Source organism: Oryzias melastigma, linkage group LG17 (assembly GCF_002922805.2).
Source record: "Oryzias melastigma strain HK-1 linkage group LG17, ASM292280v2, whole genome shotgun sequence".
Taxonomy (NCBI): Eukaryota; Metazoa; Chordata; class Actinopteri; order Beloniformes; family Adrianichthyidae; genus Oryzias; species Oryzias melastigma.
The window spans coordinates 20,866,605-20,881,492 of NC_050528.1; the positions used below are offsets into that span (position 1 = coordinate 20,866,605).

Genomic DNA, 14,888 nt, shown 5'->3' on the forward strand with positions numbered 1-14,888 from the left:
GGAGGAGGATTTAAGGGCCTGAAACCAAAAGAGAACATGGTGGTGGGAGTATAATGGAGTTGGGTTGGTTTACTGCTTTAGACCATTGACATATGTAGAGATGGACAAAGCAAGGCTGTGACATCACCAATAGAAAATGTCTTACCTCTGAAATCAATTCAGTCGCCATTTTTCCACGGTCCGGACTTCACCATGTTGGAACCAGACAACGTTAGTTGATTGGTCCTTGTCGGTCTGAGTACAGTTCTTTTGATACGATTTTTAAAAAAGTGGACCATGTTGGTTGTTTTGAGTGACAAAATAAAACTGCAGCACCTTAATGTTGGTGAAGTGACCCTAAAGAAGTAAAAATGTAAAGTTTGTATCATAGTGTCCCATTCCCCTCATCAAGTAGATTTTTTCCTATAGTGTAATCTGACGAACAGAGAGCGCTGCCATGTTGGTATAGAGATTTCAGTTTTGAAAAATGGGAAAGAATGAATAATTATCCCCCACTGCCAGTGTCAGTCTTTAGACAAATTCTTGACAAGATTTCACTGCAAAGGCTAAATGGACCACATGAAGGTTAATGGTTATTTATTGCGCCCTAAGTCCCTGTGAGAAATCTTTATTTGGACTCTGGGCCTTGTGTTACTGGTGGAAATGATTTTTCAGGTGGCCTGGTTTGGCTGAAGACTTAAGTTCAAGCATTCGGTAGCTTCACTTCTGTTTCTCTATGGCTTTGAAAGTGTTTTCTTTCATCGAAGCAGCTATTTGTTTCCCACAGCCGTTAACTTCCTCCGCTCACTTCTTTTCCAATCATTATCTGTCACTCCTCCCACGGGGGACCTTCCGTAGCTACTGCACGCTTTGGGTCAAAGTTAGAACGTGTCGGTAATGTTACACCTTTGCACTGCAAGCTCCTTTGGTTAGAAAGCAGGGTTTTTGTTTGATTTTAAAAACTTGTGACCTTAAAATAACAGTAGAGGCTCAGCATGAACACATAAATAACACACTTGTCAAAAAAAATCTCAACTTTCTTGCCAAATTTAGCAACTTTTTTTTAAACTTTTATTTTCTTTCCATCAGCTAAATAGTGAAAAAATGTATTAACTTTTACATATGTTCATAAAATTTAAGGTCCCACTTAGGGCAAACTTGAGAGCATTCAGAGAAAAAACGATGCAGGTAGTTGTGATTTGTGTCTTGTTAAATGGGCAAAATTGTTTAGACAAATGTCTTTAATGAATATTCAACATGGGGGTTTGAGATTGTATGTCTTTTATTTCTTACTTAGTTATTCAATTTTATAATTTTGTCGTGTATGTATATTAAGATAAAGGCACTTACCAAGACATTTTTTGAAATCAGACAACACATTTACACCCAATTTTTGCTTTAAAAGCTTATTTCAATAATGGATTAGATTTAGATTTATCTGCGCTTTTCATGACACTCAAAGCGCTTACATTGTGCATCCATTATTCATTCACACCTCATTCATACTTGGTGATGGTAAGCTACTACTGTTGCCACAGCTGCCCTGGGGCAGGCTGACAGAGGCGTGGCTGCCAGTACGCGCCTACGGCCCCTCTGACCATCACCGGAACATTCATACGCATTCAAACACCAGTGGAGCCACACTGGAGGCAAGCAAGGTTAAGTGCCTTGCCCAAGGACACAACGACACTTGGCTGGCGGGAGCCGGAATCGAACCGCCTATCCTTCATATAGGATATATATTTCAAGACATCCAGGCTCAATTCATGTACTTCAGCATATGTACAAACATGTATTTGCATCCTGGCTTAGTGGTCCCATCACAAAAGACTTTTGTGCACCCTTAGTGTAATAGATCATCTTCAAGGATCATAGAGTATTGCACTTTATTGCATTGATTTAACGTGCTCAAACCTCACTAAATCTTTAATTACTGCTGTTTGTGCCAATACTGGGGTTCCATCCCACATATGAACAAACTTTATTGAAATTCTGTGTAGATGTGTATATGTGTGTGTGTATCCATAGAAAACACACTTCTGCGCAAATTTTTTTCTTAACACATGATCAGATTTTTACAGCCACTTAAGGTTAAACACTATTGGAAAAACATTATTTTCTTAAAAAAAAAAAAGTTTCACAACTAAATACTTAGTGGATTATAACTCCACATAAAACTCCATTGGTGGAATTTTACTTTGTAGTTCTCTTTATCCTACAATTTCCTGTCTTTTACAGCACCCAGCACTCTTACGGCAATTCATTTATGACATTATTTTGCAGCTCTAAAAGCTACTTTTCTTGCTGAGTAGTTGGCAACAGTGCAGGGAATTTGTCACGTCATTGACAAAAAGATGTTTAGTCCCCGTGTCTCATTGAGGTGGGCTCTGAGTCAAAGCCGACCCAAAGGACCTCAAAGGCTTCAATTGAAAAAGCCTAGTCTTCCATTTGAGTTCCACCGGCACGCACCACCTCTGCCTTTTCTTTCCACTCTCCCAGCAGCCATTTTCTCATGATTTAGTGGGTCAACACAGGTGGCATTAATCATGTTAATTGCAGCTTGCACCTTAAATAGAACCAAAGCATCATTAGCGTCATTAGTACCACCTGTGTCTATTTATTCTTTGTCAGAAAGAATGTGAAAAAGTTTGACGTCCGTTTTACTCGCCGCTTCATCTGGGTTTGCTGCCACTGGGCGGTCAATCTCAGCTGTCAGTTGAAGTAAGAATCTGCCCTAATGTCATGTGACGTCCCATGATTTCCTTTCTATGGAAACTATTTTTGAACCACCGTATTCTTTTAGAAAGATGTTAATTTTGGTTAATTGAAGATTAAATTGCCACCATTGACTGTAATTGAGGACTGGACAGAGCAACTGTGATGTCACTCCAAAAATTAAAAAACATTTACTTCAAATGAAGTCAATGCAGTTCCACTTCTTTTTTGTCTGTTGAAACCAGAAATCATCAGTAAGCAGTGATTGGTCCAAGTCGGTCTGAGTCAATGTTTCTATAGCAACCACTCTCGCCAATCAGGAGCTAGCTTGTTGGAAGTCCACACCTCTACCACTTGAAAGTGGATTAAGGAGAGTCTGTCAATCAAACATTTGACTAGAGACTATATACCTTTATTTAGATATTTGATTGGTCAGTTTATAACACGAATTACATGCCCTACAATGAAGATGAAATTTTAAAAAAAGTTAGGATTAGCAAGAAAAAATAAAAATAAAAAGGAAGTAGAGCAAAACTGGTATTTTGCTGGGACTGTAACAAGTATCCAGATACACATACATTTGCTGTATGTTCCCAAAAATACGAGTATGAATATTTGTGAAGTCCAATTTTGATGATTCAAAATCCTTATAAGTCTAATGGAGTGAAATAAAAAGAAGAAAAAAAGTATTAAGGTTAACAACAGAAGTGTAATGCTGGCTGCAATCATTGACATAGAGATGGACAAAGCGCCTGTGACATCACCCATAGAAAATGCTCTATCTCCGGTTTCAGACAGGAATGAATTTGTTGCTAAAAACAATGCCAGGAGTGTAGCTCTGATAAAACAACTCAGGGACAAAGAAAGGAAAGGGACAAAGATTTGATTTGTTTTTTGTACTGAAAAGTACTCTTTTACTATCTTCTACTGTAATTGTCGTCAACAAAACTTTGAGGAGGTAAAAATCTTGGAAAACTTTTTCAGGATTTGTCAATAAATGATCCAAAGCAACAGGGATGTTTTTGTTTTGTTACTGCTGAAGCTAACCAGTAAGTTGACACAAAAACATTTTAGTATGAAGTTGTTTTAATAAATTTAATTTCTTTCTCTTTAAATATTTGTATTTTTATCATTTGTTGTTTTGTTGATTTTGATCTCCTGTTCTAAATAAATGTATAACTGATGGTAATTAAATACATATTTCCCTTCATCCAATAAATAGACATGCATATAGCAACTATATAGACATATTTACATTAAACAGTAAAAATCGTGGTTCGATCGTCAATCGAGTTGTCACCTAAGTAATGATCCACAGCTCTAGTAATAGCTTTTTATATCTTTTTATTTCTTTCCTATTTGGAGGGCAAAGGTGGAGGGGTCAGCCAGTCCAGTTCTCATATACAGTCAATGATCGCCACATGCATTGTTTTTGAACAAAAGCCATCTAAACAGATATGCAAGACTTTAACCCCGCCTCCCTTCTTGTTTCCTTCGGCAGGAAAGCTGGACTGATTCTCTCCCAGCTCGATGAGCTGTCGCCGTGGTGTAAAGGCCTCCTGCAGGAGCCCAAGATAGGCCTTCGCAGGATGTCGCTGAAGTTCCTCTCGTGCCGTTACACTGACACTAAAGCCTTCGGGCTCCATTGGTCCGACATGGGCCAGGACATTCACAAGGCCTGCGACGAGCAGACGCTGACAGTCATGTATAATGACTACGGCGAGGCCAGGGAGCTCTAAAGGTCTGATTTTTTTTTTTTTTTTGAGGGGATTTGCACAAAGAGATTTCATAAACATAAAAAATGTCATTTTCATACATTTATGAGTGGTGGACTTGGGGAAAATTTCACCCCCATTATTTGAAATGCTGTTTACTCTGTTTACCTTAACTTCTGAACTAATGTATTATTATTATTATTACTATTAGACTTAACATTTACAGTGTTATCTATGTCTTTTGGGTCTGGTTGTTCCAGAAGTTAAAAAAATAGTTGAGCAACGTGAAGTTATGACACTAAAGTGTCTTTTTCCTGCCGTAGTTCATTCCTTATGTGCAATACTGAGTGGAAATCCGTCCCAGCCTTTTAACTGCAGAAAGTCAAAGTTGTCTCTGCGTGGTGATTTGTGTACGACTATAATGTAATGAGATATATTTCCCTTCATACACACCAGCACTGCTGGGAGTCATCATTTATGAAGGAGCTTCACACAGCCCTGGTTTGTCCAAGATCTGACGATTTGTGTGAAATATTGTGAGACGGGAACAGATTGTCCCGAATGGATCAACCCTGTTGTGTCTCTAACAAGTAGGAAGTGGACGGGTTTGAGCACTTTGAGAGCACAACTCCAACCGGAACGCTGCATCTGTCGAGATTGATCACATTTCAAGAGGAGCTCACGGCAAGAAGCATTAAGGCAAAAAAAAAAAAAAAAAAAAAAATTACCCCTGCTGTCTTTGGATTATTCTATGTTTGATTAAGACATGACAAAAAAAAGCTTTATTTTATTTTGTTATTTAAATCTCCAAAAAAGGTTAGAAAAAAATGTTCTTATCTAGCATGAATTTTACCCAGAAATGCTTTCATTTAGCCAAACATAAAAAGTAGATTTGCTATTTCCAGCAAACCTGAAAACTGGTGCCTGTTTGACTTCAAGTGAAGAAAAGTCAGTCATATTTTGCTGATGTTGAAAGCTGGTAGCTGGCCAACTAAACAAAGTCATGCTAGCTGCAGCGCGCCAGCCTTAGTTCCTAATGACGTTTGGAGCATGATAATGTTTATATCAGATGAGCACTTTGTTTTCTCATCACGATGCATCATTTTGCTGTGAATACCTACGTTCTGTTTTCGCTTTAGTGAGTAAGAACAAACAAGCTGCTGTTCTTCTGTCTTCTACAAAGAGAAATAAAAGCAGTCCAGTAAAAACACAGAGATCACTATGACAGATTCTCGTTTTCCAGATTGACACTAGTAAGCAGATCAAAGGTCAAAGTTCCGCACAAAAAGCTGCTTACTGGAGTTTACTTTATTATAAAGACTAGAAAACGTTCCTACAGCTTCCTGAAAGGGACATAGAAGTTAAACAAGTTTATACCGGTTTCTTGTGCGCATGAGAAAGTATATAGTGGACATGAGAATCTAACTGGTGCACACAAGAGACTAACTTGTCTACAAGAAAGTATCTGGTGCACACACGCAAGTCTCAGGTGCGCATAAGAAACTAACAGGTGCACACAAGAAAGTGTGTGGTGAATACGAGAAAGTATCTGGAGAGCACAAGAAACTATCTGGTGCACATAAGAAAGTATCTGGTGAACACGAGAAAGTATCTGGCGAACACAATAACGCATTTGGTGAACACGAGAAACTATCTGGTGCGCATAAGAAACTATCTGGTGTGCATAAGAAACTATCTAGTGCCCATAAGAAACCATCTAGTGTGCATTAGAAACTATCTAGTGTGCATAAGAAACTATCTAGTGTGCATAAGAAACTATCTGGTGCGCATAAGAAACTATCTGGTGAACACGAGAAACAAAGTGGTCATTTGCTCACACGAGACCTTTTTTTAGAATCTGTTACCTGACAGTGACTCTACGTGAACATATTGAGCTTTAGTTTGTCTTTGGACTTGCCTTTAAAGACATTGCAACTTTGCTGCTCCAACATCACCGCGATGTTATCTCTAAATTTCCCCTAAAACGAGTTCTAAAGTCTGTGGTTTGTTTCGGACCATGGAGTACACCATCTTTGATCAGTTGATGCGGAACACATGAGTATTGTGCGCACGAGAAACTAGAATTTTTTTTTTTATTTCCATGTGCCTTTAGGGGCTCCATAAATTCCTGTACATAGCATTAATATAAGATTTTAACAGATATAACCTGCTGAATGTAGTGTGGATAGCTTAGACATGATGTAGTTGTAAACATTTGTATTAAAAACAAATATCCTAGGTACAAAGGTTGAGTTATACCTTTTGGAGAGGATATTCCTGAACGCTTATGTCTTTTTTAAGCAGAAAAAATAAGAATTTATTCTAGAAATGCAACTAACTGTTTTTATTTGTGTTTAATCTCAAACATTTTACCCCAAAAAACTGCACAGTGAGCATTCCTTTGCTTCTCTTTAACTCAGCCGTGTTCATTTGTTTGTGCAGTGGCCACGTCGAAGGTAAATGTCAATAAAAATGCAGAAGTACTTGGAAGTTTTTTTAGTTGATTTGAAGTAACAATCCCAAATGTGAATAATAATAAAGTGAATGCTTGTAGATTTTTGTATGAGCAGCAAATCAGAACATAAACGCGTTATATTAGTGTTTTATTATCCTGTAAATAAATACATAACTTGTGATATTTTGCAACATCTGCCTGTGCTACGTCAGACACTGTAAAATATTGTAATAATCTTACTGCTGAAGTGGCGTGCCGTACGTTTATGAAAGGTAACAGACGGATATTTGATTTGATCTTGAACTCCAAATGAAGTTCAGCAAAACCAACAAAAGCAGATTCTTTGGAGGGAAACATTTGAAAGCAAGCTTCTTCTATCTGCATGATATTTACTGTGTGATATTTGTGGCATTACTAAACCTTTTTCACTTTGCTACAATTTCAATGACACGAACTTGATGGTTTGGACCGATTTCAGAGTCTCCAGAGGTTTTTAACTTCTTTGTGCTCTTTATTTGCTTCTTGAATGACTTCATTTCTGCTGACATTGTTGTTTTAGTGTCGTTTCCCTACGAAAATGTAAGGAGTGAAGTGACTGACCCTTGTGAACGGTCTGCACTGCTGTCCACCTTCAGAAATGCTTAATAAAAGTGAACAAATCTGCAAGTTTCACCAGTTTTTTTTTCAAACAGATCACAAAAATAAAAGGGTTAGTTAAAGATGTGGGTAAATATTCATATAGTTTATTCATAGAGGTTTTATCTTTAAACAGATTTTTTAAGCACAATTTAATAAGAAAACATTAACTGCCCTAATATTCAATGGAGAAAGGGAAGCATGATGTACCATTTAATAAAAAAGGAATTCATAAAAGTTGATAAACTCAAAAAGTGGAGACACAAACACTTGTAAATTTACATAATTTGGACCATTGCAACTCCAGTCAGCTTTTATTGGATATTTATTTTTGTATATATTTTTTTAAAGTATTTAACCAATTCAATTTCAGATTGCAAGCTCATCATTTAATTTGATTAAATATCTTTAACTCTGAAGACCTGGCTATAAAATGAACTATAAATGGAATTGGGGACATGTATAGGAGTTATTTTTGACTATAAAAACAAAAATGTACATATTTTTTTCCACAGGTGATCAGAAGGACCTCATGCATCTTCCAAGACTGGGTCACTGTCGTGATAAGTATTGAATTTGGTAAAATGAGAGTACAGTATGCTGTCTCACTAGTTATTTAAATAAAGTTTTTGAAAATTATTTTTTTTTCCTTTGTGTTCACTGTTAAAAAAAATAATTTCTGCTTTGATACAAATAAGTAAAACCCACAGACCAAAGCTTGTGAAAGTTTACAAATGTTGCTATTTAGTATCAGGAAAAATAAGTAATAAGTGTTTTCAAAGTTGTTTTCATCATCAAAGTGCTGTGTAGAGATGGGTTATGGAAACGGGAAACCAGACTGATTTCTAAAGTACTGACGATCTCTGGAACTGACAGCATGACTATTAATATTATGATAATAGTCGTGATGTTTGTCCTCTGATGACAGAAAATGAAAACGCTTCTGACGTAACTTCAGTGGTCTACATTTTCATGAGTGCTCTTATAATCCCTTCTGAACCGACAGTAGATTGAATCTTTATGCAACAAAAGCTGCAAACAAGCGACTGACAACAGACTGAAGAAATTCTCAAAAATGCAAAGGTTACAGCTCCATCTGTGCCTAGGTAAAGCTGTTGCTTTAAGCAGCATTTACAGCGAATCCTTCTGGTCCCACTAAACTGCAGCAACACAAAAATCAAGACCCTGAGGATGAGGATTTTCACTCTGGTTTTGATTCATGATTAGAAGAAATACTCACACTGTGGAATTTTAAGCTTAATTTTCTCAATATAGGTCCTCCATATTTGGAAAAATACAACAAGAACATACTAAAGACACAATTTTTAAGTCTTTAACGAAGAAAATCCGCAGTCATTATGTGTGCAAGTTGCTCTTTTTTTTTACTGTTTTTTAATGGAAAATAGTCACTTCTGACTTGAGATTTTAAACTTTAAGTGGGACTTTCTGGTATAAAAACACGATACGTGAAGAAACAAACCGCCTAAAAAAAGGTCATTTTTTTGATTCGCTTTTTTTTTCTTAATTTCCATCTCTAATTTTTAGTCTTAGCCTCTCGTCTCCTTTTGCTATGATCTGGTTTCAGTATCACAGCTGCATTCCTCATAGATTATTTGATCATCAGTTGATATCAGTCTTTGAAAACAAACTGCTCTCCGGCATCTCATCTTTCGATTTTTGTCATTATTTTCCTCCATCTTAGTTCTACTGGATCACAAGCTGTGGTTTTAAAAGATTTTAGCTTCTATGACATCATCAATGAGCACTCATGCATGCAATATGATCAAATCAGTTAGGATTTTTATTACAAAGTGTTTTTATTCATCTTTAGAGATTTATTTATTTGTCCACCAAACATGAATGTAATTATATGGTAATTTGTAGGTATAACTAAGTAATTTCAAATATGGTATCATGTTGTAATGGTGGTTCCTCTGGAACACGGTAAAAGACAATATCTCTGAATAGAGAACAGTTATGTCTGAGTTCTTACAGTTATGAACTCAACATCAATCACCGTAGGATCTTTGGATTCCCATTAAATCTATGAACTGAACTGAGCATCTTCTTTTTGCTTTGTATCTTATGGTATATTTCTATGATGCATTTCCTATTAAAGCATTCTGTACACTGCAGTGACTCGTGCATTAAAAAGGCTAAAGACCCACGTCAATTACAAAAAAATTGTGTTTTTGGTGTTTTAACTTGTTCTTGTGGCATTTTTCTCCTAATGGAAGACATATTTTAAGAAAATCAAGCTTTAAAATTGCATTTCAGGGTACTTCTTTATTCAAATTGTGGTGAATCAGGAGCAGGCAAAAAAACAAATGTAGTTTGAAAAAGATTGTATTGCTCCTCGCCAACAGTCCCGCCCACGACTAAGAGCCAAAATGAACTCCTGCCAATCTGCAGAAATTATGTCCTAGAAAATTACACAGGTTCTATTTTTGACTAAAAGCGGCGTCATCATAATTAGAAAACTACAAGAAACGATTTTAAAATAGATCGAAGAAGATCAGAGTCGAACCTTAATGCAAAGAGATGTATGTATTTTCAGTAAAAAGAAAAACAAAGTCCACACTACAAAGTTCTATATAAAGTACATATTTATTTCATGTAATATAAAGAACAGTAAGATATCACATAGAACAGGATAATACCTTCTTTAAATGCTATACAGTCATGGATAGGTGTGGGGGGTACTTCTTTTTTTCTGGCTATTGGACTCTTAAGTCTCAACTTTTCTGCACACAATTTTGGTTCAAACATACGAGGGGACTTAACCTTTGGCATGAGTTGATTAAAAGTTCATCTTAGATTTCATCACTAATAATAATTTAGATTTTATTCTGAGGAAAACACAGTTCATCTGAAAAGCCCAGTGCTTGTTTTTCAGTGAGAGAAATAACATATTTAACTTGTAGATACTGCAGAATATATGTTAGATGATCCAAATATATTATCTATATATGTTAGTTTTTACAGATGTGTTCTCCTACATTTTCAACAGTGACGTCTCTTTGAAAACGATGAATGTTTTGGGCTTGGTGGGGGTTGTCTTTGGTACGTTGGCGTTTCAAAGCTAGAAGGCGGTTTTGGAAAAATGCTGTCACATTCATTGGAAGGGGGGGCTCTGCTCTTAACATCTGCTCCGTCGTCTTCAGTGTGAGAACAGTTTGCAGGTGCACATAGTTTTCTGCCCCTCCACCGACAAATCTACCCTATGAGAAGCATAGAGTGGATTTGTCGGGGGAGGGGCACCCAGTTTTCTGCTCCTCCCCCGACAAACCTGGTCTATAAAAGTACTTGAGTGCTTCTGCTTTAGTGATTCGAGTTATTGTGACGGGATTTCCGAGGAAAGGGAGCTGCAGTCAGTTTGGCTCTCATCTGCGGAACGTTTTCCGACTTAGCAGCACCTAAGCTCTGTCCGTGTGCGGGTGTTGTGTTGCTAGACTGAATGCAGAAATCAAAGTTTTACACCATTAAGACTCATATTTGATACATTCTAACAGTAAAAATATCTTACAATAGAATAGAAATGACATTTGATTGTACAAAGTTTAGGTTTAGTTGAATTTGTATTCCAAAATGTTAACATTTATTGTTTGTCGTGTATATTTTGTGCAGTTTGATACTACGTTTAACACACGCTGCGTTTTAGTGCGATCCTGCTGAAGCTCCGCCCTTCCCGTCGGAGAGTTTGCTCTTGTTCTCCTTTGCTTCTGGATCACGGCAAGCGCACTCATCCTCGCTGCAGTCCACCCCAAACGGAATGACCTGCGGATGGAATTCAAAAGAAACATCAGACAACAAATATTTAAATGGAGAATAAAATAAAATAAAGTTTGTAAAAATGGAGTATCAACCAGCATTTGCTTGATGGGACTGAGTCGCATTGTGTTTGTGCTGAAAGCTAATGGTTTCTTAGTACGTGTTGTCTTTCCTCACAGTTTTGGAGGAGATCCCCGTACGCCCATAAAGCACACGTCAAACGTTTCAACGTGGCATTTGAACAGCAAAAAAAAAAAGTCTTGTTGGTCTTCTGGGGCGAGCGGGAGGAGGAGGAGGATCGCACCACCGTGGAGGTGAACGGATGAACACATGTTAAGAATCAACAACAAGAGGCTGCCAGCTCTTGTCTAGGAAGCGAGCCATCACCACAGGTTGCAAAATAAACTCTGGTGCCCCGCAAAGCAGTCTGCTGCAAGAAATGTAAACATTCGCTCCCCGAGTGAGAGCGAGGCCGGGAGAAAGAAAAGAGAGTGGGACGGAGAGAAAGGAAAATAAAGGTTAAGAGCAGCGAGAAGACAAGTGGGAAGCGGCGACCTGTTGGCCATTGAAGCTGGTTGCACTTGCTTTGGAGCTAAAGGGGACTACAGTCGGATAAACTGGCACCACGGCTTAACGTTTCCCCTAAGAGTCTGATTGGCTGATGGCATTTTGAGGCAGGCTGAGGAATATTCAATTTTTTAAAGCCTTCACACAACTCCAAAACTCCCGGGTTTGAGGTGGCTCTGCCCCCCGCTGTTTTACGCAGCACGCTGCAGAACAGAATGCACGGAAAGAGGAAACTTCAAAATGATGTTTTCAACCATGCATGCAATGAAAAAGCAACTAAATCGTCCTCCATCTGTGAATCAGTGACGAGCGGCTTCCCTGCTTTTCACTTAGCAAATGCTGCTATTATATGAGTTTGTAGTCATTGAGGGAATCCCATCATTGTTATGGGGCTGCTTGGAAAAACCCTCTGTGTGCCAAAAAGAGGCGCATTAGACGGATCCACACACATCAAATACTTCCTAAAGCCTTAATCGCAACTGCCCTTACGGGTGGGTACGGACTGTCAGAGGGCAAGAAAACGGGCAAACCTGTAGGCAGGTGGTCCGTACGAAACACTAAAGTTGTTGAGCCAATAGAGACAAAAAAGGCTCATGCACATTTTTACTTGGGCTTGGGCTTGACTCACTTGACTTGGGCCCAGCTAAGCCCTGCAACAGGCTGGCGACCTGTCCAGGGTGTATCCTGCTCTTCCCCAAGAGTCAGTCTCTGGTACCCCTGTGACCCCAGCAGGCTAAGAAAATGGATGAAGGTTCAAGACAGGAACGCTCGCATGGATCAGCCATTTTGTATTTGTATTTTACCTGCTGATCGAGTCACTGAAAACATCACATGCTCAAAGCCGAGTCCCTGAATGAGTTGTGATTAGGGCTTACCAAACACCCATTTTGGGTGTGTGGTAAGTGTATCGTAAAGCATTTGTAAAAATATTGTAAGTTACACACACTTATGACATACGAGTGACGCTGTGATGCTGCAACACTCCAGTTAGTAAAGTGCAAGAACTAGCTCCTTAGTGACCGCTTAATATTGAGCATTCACGGGGTGTGCAGGTAGTATGTAAGTGCCAGTGGGACGCTCATAAGATGTCCACACAAACAACGCTTTGATTGTCCAACTCATTTTCAATAAGCTGCACGCAAGGGATGCCCAAAAAATGTGCACCTTTCACTTGAGCAGCACTAAAGGGCTCCATGTGCAGCGTTTGGGGGACCGGATTGTCTACAATCTTAAAATTTCATGCGGGTCACATGTGTGCCCCCAGCAGGTTTTCCCATTTTTCACCTACAGACTGCTTGTATCCACTTGTCAGGGCAGCTGAGACTAAAGCAGAAGATGCAGAGGCTCCTGACCAATGAGGTCAACCCCTCGTACAGGTGCCTATGACTAAGGCTTAAGGTTCCAGCATTCTGTTTTTCATCCAATTAGTTGTCAAAATAAACTAAAAAAAAACACTTCGGTTTTATTTAAACTCTGGATTTGTGGCAAACTAGAAGGAAATATCAGTGTGTTACTTTTTCCAAAACATCCCAACTGGACTTGCACTAATTTCTCCACCTGGATTAGCAGACTCCCATCCAAACAAGGCTCCATTGCTCCCCCCTCCAGCCCCACCCTGCTGGAGCCGCGGTGGCAGTCAGGATGCTGACTCTCACGGCGCTTTACTTCACTTCCTTAAAGCCCCGACCCCCGCTCACTAAGCTGCCGGTTTTTACGGTGGCCGGGCAAACCGCAGGCCGTCAGACACCTTTCTGCTCCCCCTTCCCCCGTAAAAGAGAAGTGGTGGCCGTCTGGCAGCTCGTTTATTATGACGGCAGCGGTAGACTTGCTGAACTCTTTCTCCGTTGTGGCGGGAGCTGCCTGTGACTCATGGCGTGTCGCAGGACATGCAGGAGACAGCGAGGATCCAGCCAAATGTGGGCCATAGAAATGAAGACATAGGGCCTCTTGAATGGGTGTCAAGAATAACTGGCTGTACGGATGCCAAATAGGGTATATTGGAGGCTGGGAAGGCGGGCGATTCCCTAACGTCTACACGGGATAGAGGTTCTCATGAAAGCATGGAAAAATAGGAAAAAAAAGATGTGTTTACCCAGAAGCAGTTGAGGGAATGAGTGGCCTGTTTTCCACCGCGGCCCGACCTGGGCCCGCTCATTATTATTCATACCATTCCTCTTAGCCAGCAGATATATGGAGCAATTATTTAGGGCAATTAGCGTAATGCGATATGTTTGCAACTTGCAGTGAGCATGAACCAGCTGTCATCATGGGTGGAAAAACACCAAGATGTTCCACCTAATCCTCAAAATTGATTGGATTTAAAAAAAAAAAAAAAAAAATTTTGTTTATAACCTCATGACTGCCACCCAAAAAACAACCGACAGCAAGTTCTGCAAGATGCGACAGTCGAACGGGAAAGGCGAGAAAGCGTGGAGCGGTCTGGGGTGATGAAAAGCTGCTTATTTACAGGCTGAGTGGAAACTCTGGAAGGCACAAGTTTCCCATGTTATTTTAAGCACAGATGAGGGAAACCAAATAGGCACGGTCGCTAACAGCGGAGAGGGGAAGCTGAGAGGGATCAGTGTTTGTTTGCTTAGCAAAAGTCTCCTGCAATGCGGCGCGCGGCCCGGGCCAAAACAGACCGATTTCTGCCGCTGCAAACAAGAGGAATCTGAAGGTTGGAGACTTTCAGAGACTCTACGATCGATGAAGCAGAGTGAGATGGGTGTGTTTACCTCCTTGGTGGAGAGTGTGGACGGACAGCAGTCCCCTCCATCATACTGGCAGTACGCCCTGTTGTTGTTGGTGTCGCACCAGCCGTCCCCTCCGAAAGGCTGTAGGAGCAAAATCCAAACAAACAGCGTCACGGTGGCAGAAATATGACTTTTATTTATTCTAAAAAGAAGAAGGTAATGGGTCCCAATTTAGGATCAAAATAATAATTTTCGTGTGGAGTGTTGCAAAGCTTTAACTATAATTGTCAGTAAAACAACATGTTAATGATAAAAAAGCTTCCTGCAATTAAAGGAGTTTTAAAGAAAGCAGGTCAT

The 14,888-nt window shown here is 39.4% G+C and overlaps 2 protein-coding genes across 7 annotated transcripts in view; one reads left to right on the forward strand and one right to left on the reverse strand.

Moving 5' to 3' along the window:
- The window catches only part of astn1 (astrotactin 1), a 373,519-nt gene extending 365,989 nt beyond the window's left edge, over positions 1-7,530 (forward strand). For all 6 annotated transcript variants that reach the window (XM_024273426.2, XM_024273427.2, XM_024273428.2 and 3 more), the window contains one exon: positions 4,196-7,530. In XM_024273426.2, coding sequence (XP_024129194.1) covers positions 4,196-4,433 — 238 coding nt within the window. In that variant the 3' untranslated portion in view covers positions 4,434-7,530. The remainder of the gene's footprint in view (positions 1-4,195) is intronic.
- A 2,558-nt stretch (positions 7,531-10,088) lies between these two features.
- Positions 10,089-14,888, reverse strand: part of pappa2 (pappalysin 2) — a 68,127-nt gene continuing 63,327 nt past the window's right edge. The window contains exons 26-27 of the mRNA XM_024273557.2: positions 14,574-14,672; positions 10,089-11,277 (exon numbers count right to left, since the gene is read on the reverse strand). Of these exons, the coding sequence (XP_024129325.1) occupies positions 11,158-11,277; positions 14,574-14,672 (219 nt within the window). The 3' untranslated portion in view covers positions 10,089-11,157. The remainder of the gene's footprint in view (positions 11,278-14,573; positions 14,673-14,888) is intronic.